This window comes from Sapajus apella, unplaced genomic scaffold (genome assembly GCF_009761245.1).
Source record: "Sapajus apella isolate SASKATOON/1434 unplaced genomic scaffold, GSC_monkey_1.0 scaffold94, whole genome shotgun sequence".
Lineage (NCBI taxonomy): Eukaryota > Metazoa > Chordata > Mammalia > Primates > Cebidae > Sapajus > Sapajus apella.
Window position 1 is genome coordinate 4175696 of NW_022437034.1, and position 19576 is coordinate 4195271.

Genomic DNA, 19576 nt, shown 5'->3' on the forward strand with positions numbered 1-19576 from the left:
GAGGTAATATCCAGAGTCCTCCTTAAATCTTAATTATTTTATATAATAATCTTTGCATATTTGAATGTTAATTAAATATTTCATAAAAAATTTATAATTATTTATGAGCACTTTATTGGAAAGATTGCAGTTAATCCTCATATAATCTTAAAACCTAATAACCATAACTGAAAAAATATTTTAGCAGAAGATCAAAATTAAGTGAGTTATACTTTAGGATTAATATTCCTGTTTATAACCCTTACGTTTTATTGATAGTCCAAACATATATGTTTCCTTGGCTAAACTATTTGATAATTACATGTTCTTTTAAAAAACAACAGCCCTTTTTAATTTTTTTTTTTTTAGATTCAGTGGGTACATGCACAGGTTTGTTATATGGATATACTGCTTAACTCTGGGGCTTGGGTTTCTATTGAGCCCATCACCCAAACAGTGAAGACAGTACCTAATAGGTAGTTTTTCAACCCTCACCCTGTTCCCTTCTCCTGCTTTATGGAGTTCCCAGTGTCTGTTTTGTTTTTTTTTTTTTTGAGACAGGGTCTCACTCTGTCTGTCACACAGGCTAGAGTACAGTGAGGCCATCCTGGCTCACTGTAGTCTCTGCCTCCCTGGGCTCAGGTTATCCTCCCACCTCAGCCTCTAGAGAAGCTGGGACTATAGGCGTGTGCCACCACACCCAGCTAATTTTTATAGTTTTGTAGAAACAGTTGCCAGGCTGGTCTCAAACTCCTGAACTCAAGCAGTCTGTCTGCCTGTTTCCCAAAGTGCTGGGATTACAGGTGTGAGCCACGGTACCAGGTTCCTGGTGTCTATTTTTATATAGTTTATGTTTGTCCATTCTTTATGTCTGTGTATCCATTGTTTAGCTCCCATTTACAAGTGAGAACATGCAGTATTTTTGTTCCTGCATTAATTCAGCTCTTGTTAGTTTTTAAGTAATTTTTATTGTTTTGTTTTACTTATTTTTAATTTATGATTATTAATTTTTTTTTTTGAGACAGAGTCTCACTTTGTTGCCCAAGCTAGAGTGTGGTGGGGTGATCTCGGCTCACTGCAACCTCTGCCTCCCAGGTCAAGTGATTTTCCTGCCTCAACCTCCTGAGTAGCTGGGATTACAGGTGCCTTCTACCATGCCCGGCTATTTTTTTTTTTTTTTTTTTTTTGTATTTTTAGGAGAGACGGGATTTCACCATGTTGTCCGGGCTGGGTTTGAACTCCTGACCTCATGCAATCCGCCTGCCTTGGCCCCCACAAAGTACTAGAATTACAGGTGTGAGCTACTGCACCCAGCCTGTTTTGTTTTATCATAAATGTGTAGAAGAAAATAAAGAGGAGCAGGAGAAAAATAATTAAAATGACCCACAATCCATTTGCCAGATGTAACCATTCTAAACGTTTTGCTTTATCTTCCTGAGAGACTTAAATATTTTTAGCTAATTTAAATTTTCAGTTTATTTTTTACTTTGCATTTTTAGACGTGGAAATATTCTGAGTGAACCTTTAGTGCAACCTCTTCATTTTACAAATATTGAAATTGTGACTCAGAGAAATAAAATGACTTAAGGAAGGTAATTTTTAAGGAAAAAAGTGCTATTAATGTTCATTTTAACATCTTATAGCATATTTTTGTGCTTTCTTCTATAGTATCATGTATAATTTTCAGCCATTTCAAAAGCTCCTAGGTGTGCTTTTATCCTTTAAGAATATTCAGATATGAAAACTGGTGATGCTTAATCTCTTTAAAGTGTTGCAAAGAGTGATTCATTGCCACATTTTTCTCTGTATACATTTCACAAAAACTAATTCATTCTAAGTTAATTTATTGATGTTCCAAATAACTGCTTTTTTAAAACTATTGTTGAACTGAGAGAGTTATAGCTGTAACTGAAAATCAGCTTTTATCTTTCCCTGAGCATCTCAGATGATTTGAAAACATTCCCTTTCATTATTTTAACCTAGGACAGGGGTCAGCAAACTTTTCTCCAAAGGTCATATGGTAAATACTTTAGGCTTTGTGGACCGTGCAGGATCTGTAGAAACTATTCAACTCTGTTCTGGTAGTGAGAAAGTGGCCATATAGGTAAATGAATGTGCATGCCTATATGCCAATAAAACTTTATTTATAATAATGTGTAGCAGATTAGATTTTGACAACCTCTGACCTAGAAGATAGGACTTTTGTCCTATCTTCTAGGTCAGAGGTTGTCCAAGTCCCACAAAAGTCTTTTTCTTTCCGTTAAATTCAAAATCATCTTGTAGATTCTTTAGTTTTCAATGGAATATTTTTCCCTTTTGTCCGTTTGGCTCAAGTTTGCTTTTTGAACATGCAAAACATTAAAAAAGGAAACTTAAACAAAACCATCTCATGAAAGGACTGTCACCAGGGTTTGGTTGAATGGACTCAGCATGCTGTCCAGGCCTCATTTTTATAGCGTGCTGTCAGCTCAAAGCCCTTTACCCCCAGTGCTCTTGTCCTAGATATGTCAGGAGAGGGCCAGGTGACCCAGCCAGTCCACACAATAAGTCGGATCCATCCAGCCAGTCCAGGTGAATTTATATTCTGTCAGTCCCTTTTACATCAATAATGCTCTATAAAATGTCAAATTGAGTGGGTTAAATGTTACAGCAATTAAGAAATGACTTTTGGCTAACCATGAGAAAAGCATTAGACAAACCCAAACTGAAGGACATTCTGCAAAATTCCTGACCAGCTTAATTGGGTAGAGTTATAGATGTTGGAAGATCAGTCTTTGTAGCTACGCTATTTCATAAACATTCTTTGAGTTCTTGCCTGCCTGTCTCGGTCACTAGGTTAGGCACCAGGGATGCTGCCATAAGTTAAGTATAATCCCTGATACAAAGCGCCAGAATCCTTGGGGTAGAGGATGGCGAGATGATTTTCTTTTCTGTTCGTTTCTACCACAGACATTGAAGGGTGCCACAATAACAATGGTGGCTGCAGCCACTCTTGCCTTGGATCTGAGAGAGGCTACCAGTGCGAATGTCCCCGGGGCCTGGTGCTGTCTGAGGATAACCACACTTGCCAAGGTAGTACATGGGGCGGTGGTTTGGGGGGGAGGCTTGACTCTGCTTCGATTACACTTCTTCCTCCCCCAGAATTCTTTGCCTTCCTCCTCCAAGTATATCAGAGTTCTTATCTTTCAGAACCATGGCTGTTTGAGCAGTGTGCATCGCTGAATCATCACTCTGGAATCATTTAAAAGAGAAGATCTCTAAGAAAAGATTACCAAAAAACTAACTTTCCTTTGCTGTCTACCATTGATTTTTGACTACTTCTATGGTTAGTTGTATGACTAATAACTCACTACGGAAGCATAAGACATTGATGCAGCTCCTTTCTTTTCTAATAGGGTTGAAACTAAGTGAACTAAGTTGAAAGCCCTGTGAAACATATTATTTTCCCCACACTTAGGATAGGAGGGTTAATAATGCTCTGAGAATTATTTTTTGGAAATCTGGTTATTTTGGGGGTTTTGTTTGTTTTTTTGAGACAGAGTCTCACTCTGTTGCCCAGGCTGGAATACAGTGGCATGATCTCGGCTCACTGCAACCTCCACCTCCCAGGTTCAAGCGATTCTCCCGCCTCAGCCTCCCGAGTAGCTGGGATTACAGGCACGTGCCACCATGCCCAGCTAATATTTGTATTTTTAGTAGAGATGGGGTTTCACCATGTTGGCCAGGCTGGTCTCAAACTCGTGACCTTAAGTTATCCGCCCTCTTTGGCCTTCCAAAGTGTTGGGGTTACAGGCATAAACCACCATGCCTGGCCTGGAAATCTAGTTTTTGATGTCCAGAATTTTTATTCATTTATCCAATAAATATGTAATGAGCACCTATTTTTGATTTCTTTACACTATACCATTGTTATGATATGTCTTCATGTATTGGACTCTGACAGTACTCAAGTATTCTCTTTAGGATATTTGCAGAGTCTAGAGAAGAACCTGGAAAATGCTAAGGAAAAGCAATATTTTTTATATTAAGGTAAAACGGTGAAATTTATAGTCAGAGTTATGGTTTCCTGAGCAGTGCAAGGACAATTTGGAAGCCTTTCCCAAGTGCACTAACACTGTTTTTATTGTCTCTGTTTTATGAGGCAATAATTAATGGTAAAGTCACAGCAGCATCGTTATGTACCGTAGGCCTATATCAAAGCAGCACTTTTTCTGTATTGCCAGTAAATTGTGTTTGTGCTGAAAGTTAATTTCTTAAGTGTTTCAGTTCACAGAGTTATGCTGTCTACGCTTTGAAACCAATGTTTGTTGAATTGAAAGTTGAACCTTGTATTTCCTAATTCAGGGAACCATATATTTGAGGAACATTACTTGACCATAATCTTGGGAGTTAGGAATACTGGTTTTATTCACCAACTTGTTTTCAGCCCCTCTGATTTCCTTGGGGATGGAACAAAAAGCTCAGGTTGCGTGAGGGTGAAATTATTTCTCCTAAAAGCCTTTCTCCCAATTCAGGTTTCCTGGCTCTAACAGTGGCCCCGTTTCTCTGCAGTCCCTGTGTTGTGCAAATCGAATGCCATTGAAATGAGCATCCCCAGGGAGCTGGTTGGTGGCCTGGAACTCTTCCTGACCAACACCTCCTGCCGAGGAGTGTCCAACGGCACCCACGTCAACATCCTGTTCTCTCTCAAGACGTGTGGTACAGTGGTCGATGTAGGTTCCTCCTGGTGGGCATTTGGGGAGTGACCAAAAGCCTGTTATTTGGGAGGTAGTGGACAGAGGTATGCCACGTGACTTGGGTCATCGATGAGATATTTACGCACAAAAGATTTGAGCTCAAAACCTCTTATGTCATTCATTTAACAAATATGTTATTGCTCACCTGCCGTGGTCCTGGCACTGTGAAGAATTCTGTTATTCCTGTTTTCAAATAGCCCATCTCTCCAATATGTGCAGACATTTTCCTGAATGCATCAGTACCTGTGATACTGCGAGGCTGGCTACATCCCCTCTGACCAATTATTTTATTTGAAGAAAGCAATTAATACAGATGACAGTTCATTTATGATGTAGTGAATGAGTTCAAGTATTGAACCAGGTTGAGTGAAAAGGTTTATACTTTCATCCAAAAATCTGCACACAGCCCTGTGCTGGAGAGTTAGGAATGTATGAAATCCTGCCTTTTAGGAACTTGCACAGCAGAACTGAGATGACAACACAGAAAATGTAAGGAAAGGATGAACAGCAAGACAGATGACAGGCCCTGCAGGAGCCCAGTCAAGGGACAAACACAGGAGCAGTCAAGACAAGTGGGACTTGGATCCAGGCGGAACTGTGTGTGTGGTTTACACAGCAGAGAGGAAAAGAAAGGGCCTTTCAGATGGGAAACAAGTGAGCAAGTCTCCAAGAGGGGATATTTCAGGCCTGTGTGGAGGTGTATAGAGAGTGCAGCCAGACTGGCCAGGAATTTGTACTGGAAAATGAAACCGGAAAAGTAGATGGGGCGGGCTGGGCTTCCAAAGGCTTGCCTTGTGTGCTAAGGTGAGCCGTCTGGATTTTATCCCACAGAAATGGGGTTAGGCAGGGACTGTGGTGATGGATGCCATGATCTGACAGCAGCTTCCAAGATGGATAGAGCAGAGGGGCCTGCATGTGGATCAGCATGGAGGCCTTTGTGATCATTTGGTTAAACGAATATTTATTTATTACTCTGACTAAATGAAAATCAGAAAGCTGATTCGACTTGGAGTGAGACAAGGGGGAGATATTCAAGGAGCAGGCAGTCCCACGTGAAGCAAGTTTTGTCGATCGTAACTGGGGATAATCAAATGGAAATGCTGCATGGTAGGTTGGCGCTATTCTCCCGCACACGGGAGAGCAGAAGAATCTGGTGATAAGGAACTGAAAACCATCCGGTAAATGTCACAGCCAAAATCTTGAGTGTGGAAGAGTTTACACAAGGTCATGTTGCCACAGCATCACCAGATCTAAGACTCCTGAAAAACACATAATGGGCAGAAGCTCTCCTTTTCTAAAATACCAGAGCTTTGGATTTGCTGATTCTGCATAGATCAAGTGTTATGAGTAATACTCCAGAGGAATGTGTTGATTACCCAAGAGGTAGTGTGTAAAACTCTTTTTTTTTTTAAGACGGAATTTTGCTCTTGTTGTTGGGACTTGGATCCAGGCGGAGTGCAATGGTGTGATCTCGGCTCACTGCAACCTCCACCTCCCAGATTCAAGCAATTCTCCTGCCTCAGCCTCTCAAGTAGCTGGGATTACAGGCATGCACCACCACGTCTGGTTAATTTTTGTATTTTTAGTAGAGATGGGATGTCACCATGTTGGTCAGGCTGGTCTTGAACCCCTGACCTCAGGTGATCTCCCTGCCTCAGCCTCCCAAAGTGCTGGGTTTACAGGTGTGAGCCACCGTGCCAGGCCCCCTACCTTTTTTTGTTATTATTATTATTTTATTATTTATTAAAAAGTACACAACAAAGAGCTAGGCAGTATAATACCAATAGTTAGAATATAAAGCCATGTGTGATATGGACTAATTAAGAGGTAGAGACAAGTTCTAAGTGAGAGCCATCTGAGTTTAAGCTGCAGTTGATTCTTGCTATTTGCAGTAGTTATGTTCTACAAAGCTGCCACAAGCAATGAATTAGGGACTACTGAAGCTAATTTGTTTAGCAATCGAGCATTGCTCCTAGGGGAAATCTGGGTTAGGTTCCTGTAATCCTCTCGTTACAACATTTTTGTCAACTGACAGTTAACCTTGTTCTCTGTGTGTTTCTGTTTAAAGATACCTTATTTAACATACATTATAGATTCATTAACATTGCACTCATGGCCAGCAGCACCACAACGCATGTCTGGAGTGTATCAAACATGTATTTTTCCATTTTCCCTGTAAGGCACATCATAGCCTCCTGGGCTTACCAGACAGCCCATCTGCACTGCACTCAGGGGTCCCTTTAATCAGCAAAATCATCAGCAAAAGTGCAAACATGCAAAAAACATGCCATTCTGTAGATCACAGAAAGGATCCTGGCTTACAATATGAGAGCTAAAGCAAGAAGGCGGTGGTGACTTGTTGGACTTCAGCTGGGAATGTGCCACTGTGCGCAATCCTGTGAATAGCCTCAGAAGCATAGTGAGTATGGATTTGGGGGTTACAAATAAATGTTAGCTACTAGGTGAATTCACACATACTAAATCCATGAATAATGGGCATCAACTGTACATTGTAAACTTGTGGGCTTTATAGAAGAGATGAATTTTGAGTGAGGCATTGAAGGATGGGTAAATGAAGATGCGAATGATGGGTGAGGAGAGATGTCATCCCCTGAGTCCTAGTCTCATCACACTCACCCCTTCCTGACCACAGATCTTTTTTTTTTTTTTTTTTTTGAGATGGAGTTTCACTCTTGTTACCCAGGCTGGAGTGCAATGGCGCGATCTCGGCTCACCGCAACCTCCGCCTCCTGGGTTCAGGCAATTCTCCTGCCTCAGCCTCCTGAGTAGCTGGGATTACAGGCACGCACCACCATGCCCAGCTAATGTTTTGTATTTTTAGTAGAGACGGGGTTTCACCATGTTGACCAGGATGGTCTCGATCTCTCGACCTCGTGATCCACACACCTCGGCCTCCCAAAGTGCTGGGATTACAGGCTTGAGCCACCGCACCCGGACCATTTCTTACTCTCGTATACCACAGTCTTTGAAGCTGAATCTTTTTTTAAAATTATATTTAAGTTCAGGGGTACACGTGCAGGATGTGCAGATTTGTTACATAGGTAAATGTGTGTCATGGGGGCTGGCTATACAGATTATTTCATCACCCAGGTATTAAGCCTACTACCCGTTAGTTATATTTCCTGCTTCTCTCCCTCCTCCTATCTTCCACTCCCGGAGAGGCCCTAGTGTGTGCTGTTCCCCTTCCCCTCTATGTGTTAGTGTGTTCTCACCATTTAGCTCCCACTTCTAAGTGAGAACATGTGGTATTTGGTTTTCTGTTCCTGTGTTAGTTTGCTAAGGATAATGGCCTCCAGCTCCATCCATATCCCTGCAAAAGACATAATCTCATTCTTTTTTGTGGCTGCATAGTATTCCATGGGATATATATGTACCACATTTTCTTTATCCAGTCTATCACTGATGGGCATTTAGGTTGATTCCATGCCTTTGCTATTGTGAATAGTGCTGCAGTAAACATATGTGTGCATTGCATGTGTCTTTACAATAGGACAATTTGTAATCCTTTGGGTATATACCCAGTAATGGGATTGCTGGGTCAAATGGTGTTTCTGTCTTCAGGTCTTTAAGGAATCACCATATGGTCTTCCGCCACAATGGCTGAACTAATTTACACTCCTACCAACAGTGTAAAATTATTGATTTTCTTCACAACCTCACCAGCATGTTATTTTTTGACTTTTTAATGATAGCCATTTTGACTGGGGTGAGATAGGATCTCACTGTGGTTTTGATTTGCATTTCTGTAATGATGTTGAGCTTTTTCTTCACGTGCTTTTTGGCCACATGTATGTCTTCTTCTGAGAAGTGTCTGCTCATATCCTTTTCCCATTTTTAAATTTTTTTTTCTTATAAATTTGTTTAAGTTCCTTGTAGATGCTGGATATTAGACCTTCATCAGAGAAAAAAAATTTCTCCCATTCCGTAGGTTGTCTGTTCACTCTGATGATAGCATGTTTTGCTGTGCAGAAACTCTTTAGTTTAATTAGATCCCATCTGTCAATGTTTGCTTTTATTGCAATTGCTTTTGGCATCTTCATCATGAAATCTTTGCCCATGCTTATGTCTTGAATGGTACTGCCTAGGTTGTCTTCCAGGATTTTTATAGTTTTGGGTTTTACACTTAAACCTTTAATCTATCTTGAGTTAATTTTCATATATGGTTTAAGGAAGGTCCAGTTTCAATTTTCTGCATATGGCTAGCCAGTTATCCCAGCACCATTTCCTCATCGCTTGTTTTTGTTAGGTTTGTTGAAGATCAGATAGTTATAGGTGTGCAGTCTTATTTCTGGGTTCTCTTTTCTGTTCAATTGATATATTTGTGTCTCCTTAGACCAATACCATGCTGTTGTGGTTACTGTAGCCCCGTAGCATAATTTGAAGTTGGGTAGTGTGATGCTCCAGCTTTGTTCTTTTGCTTAGGATTGTGTTGGCTATTCAGGCTCTTTTTTTTTGTTCCACATGAATTTTAAAATAGATTTTTCTAGTCTGCAAAGAATGTCAGTGGTAGTTTAATGGGAAAGCGTTGAATCTATAAATTGCTTTGGGCAATATGGTCATTTTAACAATATTGATTCTTTCTATCCATGAGCATGGAATGTTTTTCCATTTATTTGTGTCATCTCTGATTTCTTTCTTTCTTTTTTTTTTTTTTTTTTGACACAGAGTTTCACTCTTGTCATCCAGGCTGGAGTGCAATGGCCTGATGTTGGTTCACTGCAACCTCCGCCTCTTGGGTTCAAGCAATTCTTCTGCCTCAGCCTCCCGGGTAGCTGGGATAACTGTCATGAGCCACCATGCCCAACTAATTTTTCTATTTTTAGTAGAGATGGAATTTCACCATATTGGGTAGGGTGGCCTCAAACTCCTGACCTCAGGTGATCCACCCGCCTTGGCCTCCCAAAGTGCTGGGATTACAGGTGTGAGCCACTACACCTGGCATCTCTGATTTCCTTAAGCAGTGGTTTGTAGTTCTCCTTTTAGAGATCTTTCACTTCCATTGTTAGCTGTATTCCTAGGTGGCAATTGCGAATGGGTGTTCATTTGTGATTCGGCTCTCAGCTTGACTGTTGCTGATGTGTAGGAATACTGGAATATTGATTTTGCATCCTGAGACCTTGCTGAAGTTGTTTATCAGCTTAACTTTTGGGCTGAGACAATGGGGTTTTCTAGCTATAGAATCATGTCATCTGCAAACAGGGATAGTTTGATTCCTTTCTTCCTGTTGGAATGAGCTTGATTTCTTTCTGTTGCCTGATTGCTCTGGCCAGAACTTCCAACACTACATTGAATAGGGGTGGTGAGAGAGGACATCTTTGTCTTGTGCTTGTTTTGAAGGGGAATGCTTCCAGCTTTTGCCCATTCAGTATGATGTTGGCTGTGGGTTTGTCATACATGGCTCTTATTATTTTGAAGTATGTTCCTTCAACACCTAGTTTATTGAGACTTTTTAACATGAAGGGATGCCGAAATTTATTGAAAGTCTTTTCTGTGTCTGTTGAGATAATCATATATTTTTTGTCTTTAATTTTGTTTATGTGATGAATCACATTTATCGATCCTCATATGTTGAACCAAACTTGCATCCTGAGGATAAAGCCTACTTGATCATGGTGAAAAAGATTTTTGATGTGCTGCTGGATTCAGTTTGCCAGTATTTTGTTGAAGATTTTCGCATCAATATTCATCAAGGATGAATTTCCTTGCATCAATATTCATCAAGGATGAGGTTTTCTGTTTTTGTTGTGTCTCTGCCAGGTATTGGTTCAGGATGATGCTGGCCTCATTGAATGACTTAGGGAGGAGTCCCTCCATTTTAATTTTTTGAAATAGTTTCAGTAGGAATAGTACTAGCTTTTCTTTGTACAGGGGGTATAACTCAGATATAAATCCATCTGGTCCTGGGGCTTTTTTTCATTGTAGACTATTTGTTACTGCCTCCATTTCAGAGCTTCATTATTGGTATGTTCAGAGATTCCATTTCATCCTGGTTCAGTCTTGGGAGGGTGAATGTATCCAGGAACTTACCCATTTCTTCTAGGTTTTCTAGCTTATATGCATAGAGGTGTTTATAATATTTTCTGAGGGTTGTTTGTATTTCTGTGGGGTCAATAATATCTCCCTTATCATTTCTGATTGTGTTTTTTGATTCTTCTCTCTTTTCTTCCTCATTAGTCTAGCTAGTGGTCGATTTTATTAACTTTTTGGAAAAACCAGCTCCTAGATTTGTTGATCTTTTGAATGGTTTTTTTTGTGTCTCTATCTCTTCCAGTTCACCTCTAATTTTGGTTATTTGTTGTCTTCTACTAGCTTTGGGATTTGTTTGCTCTTGGTTCTCTAGTTCTTTTAGTTGTGATGTTAGGCTGTTAACTTGAGATCTTTCTAGCTTTTTGATGTGGGCATTTAGTGCTATAAATTTCTCTCTTAACACTGCCTAACCTGTGTCCCAGAGATTCTGGTATGTTGTATCTTTGTTCTCATTAGTTTCAAAGAGCTTCTTGATTTCTGCCTTAATTTCATTATTTACCAAAAGTTATTCAGAAGCAGGTTATTCAGTTTTCATGTAATTGTATCATTTTGAGTGACTTTCTTAGTCTTGAGTTCTAATTTGATTGTGCTGTGGTCTGAGAAACTGTTATGATTTCAGTTCTTCTGCATTTGCTGAGGAGTGTTTTATTTCCTATTATGGATGGATTTTAGAGTAAGTGCCATGTGGTGATGAGAAGAATGTATATTCTGTTGTTTTGGGGTAGAGAGTTCTGTAGATAACTATCAGGTCCAATTGATCCAGAGCTGAGTTCAGGTCCTAAATATCTTTGTTAATTTCTGTCTTGATGATCTGTCTAATATTGTCAGTGGGGTGTTAAAGTCTCCCACTATTATTGTATGGGAATCTAAGTCTCTTTGAAGGCCTCTAAGAACTTGCTTTATGAATCTGGGTGCTCCTGTGTTGGGTATGTATATATTTATGATAGTTTCTCTTCTTGTTGAATTGAAACTTTTATCATTATGTGATGCCCTTCTTTGTCCTATTTGATCTTTGCTTGTTTAAAGTCTGTTTTATTGGAAACTAGGATTGCAACACCTGCTTTTTTCTGTTTTCCATTTGCTTGGTAAATTTTCCTTTATCCCTTTGTTCAGCTTATGTGTATCTTTGCATGTGAGATGGATCTCTTGAAGATAGCATACCAGTGAGCCTTGGCTCTTTATCCAGTTTGCCACTCTGTGTCTTTTAATTGGGGCATTTAGCCCATTTATATTTAAGGTTAGTATTATTATGTGTGGATTTGATCCTGTCATTGTGATGCTAACTGGTTATTGTGCAGACTTGTTTATGTGGTTGTTTTATTAGTATCACTAGTCTGTGTACCTCAGTGTGTTTTTGTAGTGGCTGGTAGTGGTTTTACCTTTGCATATTTAGTGTTTCCTTCAGGAGTTCTAGTAAAGCAAGTGTGGCGGTAACAAATTCCCTCAGCATTTGCTTATCTGACAAGGATCTTATTTCTCCTTCACTTATGAAGCTTAGCTTGGCTGGATATGAAATTCTGGGTTGAAAATTCTTTTTTTTTTTTTTAAGAGAGAGTCTCACTCTGTCTCCCAAGCTGGAGTGCAGTGGTGTGATCTCCACTCACTACAACATCTGCCTCCCAGGTTCAAGCAATTCTCCTGCCTCAGCCTACCAAGTAGCTGGGACAACAGGCATGTGCCACCATGCCTGGCTAATTTTTGTATTTTTAGTAGAGATGGGGGTTCATCATGTTGGCCAGATTGGTCTCGAACTCCTGGCCTCAAGTGATCTGCCTGCCTCAGCCTCCCAAAGTGCTGGGATTACAGGTAAGAGCCACTGTACCCGGCCAGTGAAAATTCTTTTCTTTAAGAATGTTGAATATTGGCCCCTAGTCTCTCCTGGCTTATAGGGTTTCTATTGAGGGGTCTGCTGTTAGTCTGATGGTCTTCCCTTTGTAGGTGACTTAGCCTTTCTCTCTGGCTGCCCTTAACATTTTTTCTTTCATTTTAACTTTGGAGAATCTGATGATTATGTCTCTCAGGGATGGTCTTCTCATGGAGTAACTTATTAGGATTCTCTGTATTTCCTGAATTTGAATGTTGGCCCATCTAGCAAGGTTGGGGAAGTTCTCATGGATATCTTGACATATGTTTTCCAAATTGGTTCTATTCTCCCAGCTTTTTCAGGTACCCCAATCAGTTGCAGATTTGGTCTTTTTACACAATCCCATATTTCTCAGAGGTTTTGTTCATTCCTTTTTATTCTTTTTTTTTTCTATTCTTGTCTGCCTGTCTTATTTCAGAAAGATAGTCTTCAAGCTCTGAGATTCTTTCCTCTGCATGATCTATTCTGCTATTAATACTAGTGATTGCATTATAAAATTCTTGTATTGTCTTTTTAGCTCTATCAGGTCGGTTATGCTCTTCTCTATCCTGGCTATTTTCTTTGTCAACTCCTGCAGTGTTTCATCATGATTTTTAGCTTACTTACATTGAGTTAGAACAGGCTCCTTTAGCTCAGTGAAGTTCGTTTTTATCTACATTTTGACGTCTACCTCTGTTATTCCAGCCATGTCAGCTACAGTCCCATTCCAAACCCTTGCTAGAGAGATGATGTCGTCATTTGGAGGAGAGAAGGCACTGTGGCTTTTTGTGTTTTCTGTGTTCTTGTGCTGATTCTTTCTTATCTTTGTGGGCTTATCTACCTTCAATCTTTGGTGTTGCTGACCTTTGGGTGGGTTTTTGGGGGTTTCTCCCTCTTTTGTTTTCTGGAGACAGAGTCTCGTTCTTGTCGCCCAGGCTGGAGTGCAGTGGCGCAATCTTGGCTCACTGCAACCTCCACCTCCTGTGTTCAAGCGATTCTCCTGCCTCAGCCTCCTGAGTAGCTGGAATTACAGGTGCCTGCCACCACGACCTGCTAATTTTTGTTTATTTTTTAGTAGAAACAGGGTTTCACCATGTTGGCCAATCTGGTCTCAAACTCCTGACCTCAGGTGATCCACCTGCCTTGGACTCCCAAAGTGCTGGGATTACAGGCATGAGCCACCGTGCCCAGCCTTCTTCCCCGCCCCTTCCCCTTTTAACAGTCTGGCCACTTTTCTGTAGGACCGCTGTGGTTTGCTGGGCATCTGTTCCAGTCCCTAATTGCCTCAGATTTTCCAGAACCTGGAGGTATCACCACTGAAGGCTGTGAAATAGCAAAGATAGCAGCCTGCCCCTTCCTCTGGAGCTCCATCCCAGCGGGGTACAGACCTGTTGCCAGCCTTAACATACCGTTAGGTGGTGGCTGGAAACCCCAGCTGGGAGGTCTCACCCAGCCAGGAGGGAAAGAACTGGGGACCTACTTAAGCAGCCTAGCCCTGCTTTCATAGAGCGACTGAACTATGCTGGAGTACCATTTCCGCCCCCCACCTCCACCACCCCCTGCTGCAATCAAGTTGCGCTCTTCAAATCCTGAAGGCTGAAACAGCTCAGTTGCTGAACAGCAAAGATGGTGGCCCGCCCCTTCCTCCGGGAGCTCCATCTCAGTGGGGTACAGACCTGTTGCTGACCTGAACACACCTGTAGGAGGTGGCTGGATACCCCAGTTGGGATATCTCACCCATCCAGGAAGAACAGGATTGAGGACCTGCTTAAAGAAGCAGTGTGGCCACTATACCACGCTGGGGTACTGCTTTCACCCCCAGACAGTTTCCTGGAGCAGCTATACCATGCTGGGTACTACTTTCACCTCCAGACAGTTCCCTAGAGCAGCTTTCCCATGCTGGGTAGTACTTTCACCCCCAGACAGTTTGGACTCCCCACAGGCTAGAATGGCTGAGTTGTCCAAACAGCAAAGATGGCAGTCTGCCTCTCCCTCTGGGCACTTCATCCCAGGAAAAATCAAAACTCTGCCAGAGAATATGGGTAGGCAGAGCTGGCTGGAGGCCCCAGTTGGGAGGTCCTGCCCAGAGATAAGGAGCGGATCAGGGTCCCAGTTAAAGAAGCAGCCTGGCTGTGTTTTGGTAGAGCTAAGACTTAACAGTCAGGATGGCTTGATAACAAAACAAGGGCAATAGGAAAAACAAAACAAAACTTCAGCCTTAGGCAACCAAATCTCAAATGCATTTTGATGTAAATAGAAGTTGGTAGAATGTTAAGGTGAGAGGGGAGGGAAAAAACTGTAGAAGTAAATAGACAATCTCTTTCCTCTCGTCACCCTGGCCTGGCTTAGGTGGTGAATGACAAGATCGTGGCCAGCAACCTTGTGACAGGTCTACCCAAGCAGACCCCGGGGAGCAGCGGGGACTTCATCATCCGAACCAGCAAGCTGCTGATCCCGGTGACCTGCGAGTTTCCACGCCTGTACACCATTTCTGAAGGATACGTTCCCAACCTTCGAAACTCCCCACTGGAAATCATGAGCCGAAATCATGGGATCTTCCCATTCACTCTGGAGATCTTCAAGGACGATGAGTTTGAGGAACCTTACCGGGAAGCTTTGCCCACCCTCAAGCTTCGTGACTCCCTCTACTTTGGCATCGAGCCCCTGGTGCACGTGAGCGGCTTGGAAAGCTTGGTGGAGAGCTGCTTTGCCACCCCCACCTCCAAGATTGACGAGGTCCTGAAATACTACCTCATCCGGGATGGGTAATGCTGCTGCCGGAACCATCTCATCACCCCTCGTTTGTATCCGACTTCTAAGTTCACAGCACACCTAGTCATTTACTAAAACTGCATGGCACGACTGTCAGCCCTTTGTTAGTTCAGGAACCACTTATTGACATTTTGGAGGTAAAAACTAGTGAGGGGCCGGGCTCGGTGGCTCAAGCCTGTAATCCCAGCACTGTGGGAGGCCGAGGCGGGTGGATCACGAGGTCAAGAGATCGAGACCATCCTGGTCAACATGGTGAAACCCCGTCTCTACTAAAAATACAAAAAATTAGCTGGGCATGGTGGCACGTGCCTGTAATCCCAGCTACTCAGGAGGCTGAGGCAGGAGAATTGCCTGAACCCAGGAGGCGGAGGTTGCGATGAGCCGAGATCGCGCCATTGCACTCCAGCCTGGGTAACAAGAGCGAAACTCCGTCTCAAAAAAAAAAAAAAAACTAGTGAGGGAGAGGAGAGTAAAAAATGGCTCCTAGGCCAGGCATGGTGGCTCACACCTGTAATCCCAGTGCTTTGGGAGGCCGAGGTGGGTGGGTCACCTGAGGTCAAGAGTTTGAGACCAGCCTGGCCAACATGGTGAAACCATCTCTACTCAAAACACAAAAATTAGCTGGGTGTGGTGGTTGGTGCCTGTAATCCCAGCTACTTGGGAGGCTGAGGCAGGAGACTCACTTGAACCTGAGAGGTGGAGGTTGCAGTGAGCCAAGATTGCACCACTGCACTCCAGCCTGGGTGACAAGAGCAAAATTCCATCTCAAAAAAAAAAAAAAAAAAGGCTCCAAGGGGTCTAGCCCATGTGACTGACTAGATCCTATTAACCAAGATGAAAAGATGCATATAGAAAAGCAGATTTGAGGTGAAAATACTGAATTTGGTCATTCAAAATGATATATTGAATAAGTTAATTTTTCAGATACCTGCAGGATACCTAGGAAGAGAAGTTCAGTGGGCATTCAGTAGAAATGCGTTATCAGCTGGACTCGGTAACACGGTGTGGACTAGAACTGAGGACAGGAAATCATCCGATTCCCTGCAGGATTCCCTGTAGGATTGAGTAACCTGCTCGGAGACGGCAGAGCATGCGTGGAGGTGGGGGCTGAGATCCCGTTCATGTGGCTGAGAGTGCGGGGGACAAGGAGGCAGCAGACATAAATTCCTCTTCTAAGAAGCTTGGTAGTCAAGGACGGAGAAGAAATAGTTGGTAGATTTTAGGAGAAGAAAGATACAGATATCACGGCTTGGTTTTGTGCTTGGTTTTTTTTTTTGAGGATGGAGGGCAGTGTGGGGTCTTGCTCTGTCACCCAGGCTGGAGAGCAGTGGTGCAAACACAGCTCACTGCAGCCTCAATTCCCTAGGATCAAGTGATGTGCCCATCTCAGCCTCCCAAATAGCCAGGGCCACAGATGCACATGACCAATTCTTTTCCTTTTTTCTTTTCTTTTTTGAACAGAGGGAAAAATAGAATGTTTATTTGGTATTATTGTTCTTTTTTTTTTTTCCTAGACATGAGGTCTCACTTTGTTGCCCAGGCTGGTCTCGAACTCCTGGGCTCAAGTGATCCTCTTGCCTTGGCCTCCGAAAGTGCTGGGATTATAGGTGTGAGCCACCATGCCTGGTCCCTCTGCGCTTGTTTTATACAAAGGAGAGTTCCATGGTATTTCCTAAAGATCCTTGGTGTGGGATCTGTAGGTGTCCTGAGGTACTGATGAGACCTAGCCCTTTTCACAGCCATTGCTTACATTCCCAGGAAAATTACACTCAAACCCAAACTCATAGCAGTATCTCATGAGCTTCTTCCTTGTTCTCCATGTCAGGTGGGACACAGTCTCAGGTGGGGTCAGGAGCTGCAGCTTAATCAAAGGGAGAAAGTCCAGTGCAAGCAGCTCAGTGCCCTCGGGGGCTTGCCCTCTGCCAGCTGGCCTGTGGGCTCTTGGACATTACTACATTGCTTTTACACCTCTTGTTTCTCACCACAGCCAGCCTTCACCTGCTGCTATCAATCTCTTGCACAGTGATATTTCATCCCTTGATGCACATTAGGATCAACTGAGATGCTTTTTAACAAATAGCAATGCCCCAACCCTGTTCTCTGTATTCCATTTCTATTGTCTTAATTCCCACCTTCATTATCTTTCACCTGGACAGCAAAGCAGTCTCTCTCTCTCTCTCTCTCTCTCTTTCTCTCTCTCTCTCTCTCTTTTTTTTTTTTTTTTTTTTCGAGAATGAGTCTCACTCTGTCACCCAGATTGGAGTGCAGTGGCATGATCTCAGCTCACTGCAGCCTCCACCTCCTGGATTCAAGTGATTTTCCTGCCTCAGCCTCCCGAGTAGCTGGGATTGCAGGCATGTGCCACCACACCTGGCTAATTTTTTGTGTTTTTAGTAGAGACGGAGTTTCACCATGTTAGCCATGACCTCGTCTCAATCTCCTGACCTCGTGATCCACCCACCTCAGCCTCCCGAAGTGCTGGGATTACAGGCGTGAGCCACTGTGCCCAGTCAGCAGCCTCTTAACACAGCCTCCAAAACCTCATCTTTCACAGCTCAGCTCCACAGAGCCCCTGGGTGATCCATTCAAACAGAAAATATGATCTTGTCACATCCCTGCTGAAAACCTTTTAATGGTTCTTTATTACCTTTGGTCAGTAAAGCTGCTTCTCAAAAGGTGTGCTTCCAGCCTCAGGTTCTTGTAGCTCCTTAAGCTTATTTTCATAATATGGAAAGTGCCATCCTGAGCTACTCTGGACGGCCAGCAGCAGAGGACACCTGCAAACCTGTGGGTTTCTTGCCATCCTAAGGTGATTTCTAAAAAGCTTTAAAATGAAAAGTAGAAGCAACATTTTTTATTTATTTTTTCAATGACTAGATCTACTTTTTTGCAGTGGGAGGTAGATTATTGTCCCTTTTTATTTATTTATTTTTTAAACTTTAGTGGAGTACTATTCACATATGATAAATAGACATATTTAAAGCCTGTTGTTTGACAAGTTCTGATATGTATACCCATGAAGCCATCATGACAATCAAGATATTGAACATTTCTCTCACCCCAAAAGATTTCCCCTGCCCCTCATATTTACTTTTTGTGAAAATAAGAATATAATCATAACTCACTTACTGAGAAAAACATGTAACCTATAATCTTAGTAGGGCTTGTGAAACTTATTTATATATGTGTTATTCAGACTGTCAGTGAAGGACTATTTACTTTATTGATTGACTAACTGACTCACTGAGACAGAGTCTCACTCTGTTGCCCAGGCTGGATGCAATCTCGGCTCCCTGCAACCTCCACCTCCTGGTTCAAGCAATTCTTGTGCCTCAGCCTCCCAAGTAGCTGGGACCATGGGCATGTACAACCACGCCCAGCTAAGTTTTGCATTTTTAATAGAGATAGGGTTTCGCCATGTTGGCCAGGCTGGTCTCAAACTCCTGACCTCAGGTGGTCTGCCTGCCTTGGCCTCCCAAAGTGCTGGGATTACAAACATGAGCCACCACACCCAGTGGTGCTATTTACTTTTATTCTGGGCAGTTCTAAGAAGCTGCACTATTTATTTGGCAGCCCTTAGCATATACAAAAAAGAAAAAATATACATGCTTTAGAAGAAAAAAGCATAGACAAAAATGGGAAAACTAGAGCATTGTGGCCCACTTTGTAAGCAGGCAAATCATCCCATCTGTGGTGCTCTACAAGAATGATGTGTGCAAGACCCTCCAGCTCTTGGTGTGGCTCATGGGCCCTTACCCTCTGACCTCAGCCCTTTCAGTTTCTGCTCATGCCAAAGAGAATTATTGGCAATTCCCAAACTGACACTCCTGACTTCTGACTTTATGCACACTGTTTCCTCTGCCTGACATCTTCTTCCCCACCTTTTCTTCCTGTCTGATTCTTAACTGGTTCTTCAAGATTCATGGAGCGTTTACTTCCTCCATGAAGCCTTTCCTGGTATCTTTCCATCTGAACTCAAAATCCTTCTTCTTTTTTCTTCTTCCTCAATTCCTAGCATATAGTAAGGGTCATTCAATATTTGCCAGGTTAACAATTGAATGAGTCTTTATAATAGTCATAATCTGGGGCTAGTCCACAAACCTAAAATAAACATAACTCACTTTATAAGTAAAGTGAGTTAATTTATAAATTGATTATTCATTTCTTTGATTTTTCATTGTCCTCAGCTTAAATTTAA

The 19576-nt window shown here is 42.3% G+C and overlaps 2 protein-coding genes across 4 annotated transcripts in view; one reads left to right on the forward strand and one right to left on the reverse strand.

Annotated features, from left to right (window-relative positions):
• The window catches only part of OIT3 (oncoprotein induced transcript 3), a 40686-nt gene that overhangs the window by 16073 nt on the left and 5037 nt on the right, over positions 1-19576 (forward strand). Inside the window, exons 5-7 of one of the 3 annotated variants that reach the window (XR_004262184.1) lie at positions 2929-3051; positions 4531-4691; positions 14956-15515. Coding sequence is in view for 2 of the 3 variants with exons in the window: in XM_032256316.1 (XP_032112207.1) it covers positions 2929-3051; positions 4531-4691; positions 14956-15375 (704 nt within the window). In the remaining variant the exon portion in view is untranslated. The remainder of the gene's footprint in view (positions 1-2928; positions 3052-4530; positions 4692-14955; positions 15516-19576) is intronic. The other 2 variants (XM_032256314.1, XM_032256316.1) reach the window with 2 other exon arrangements.
• Positions 4362-19576, reverse strand: part of PLA2G12B (phospholipase A2 group XIIB) — a 43454-nt gene continuing 28239 nt past the window's right edge. Inside the window, exons 4-5 of the transcript XR_004262185.1 lie at positions 18026-18202; positions 4362-4702 (exon numbers count right to left, since the gene is read on the reverse strand). The gene's annotated coding sequence lies outside the window, so the exon portion shown is untranslated. The remainder of the gene's footprint in view (positions 4703-18025; positions 18203-19576) is intronic.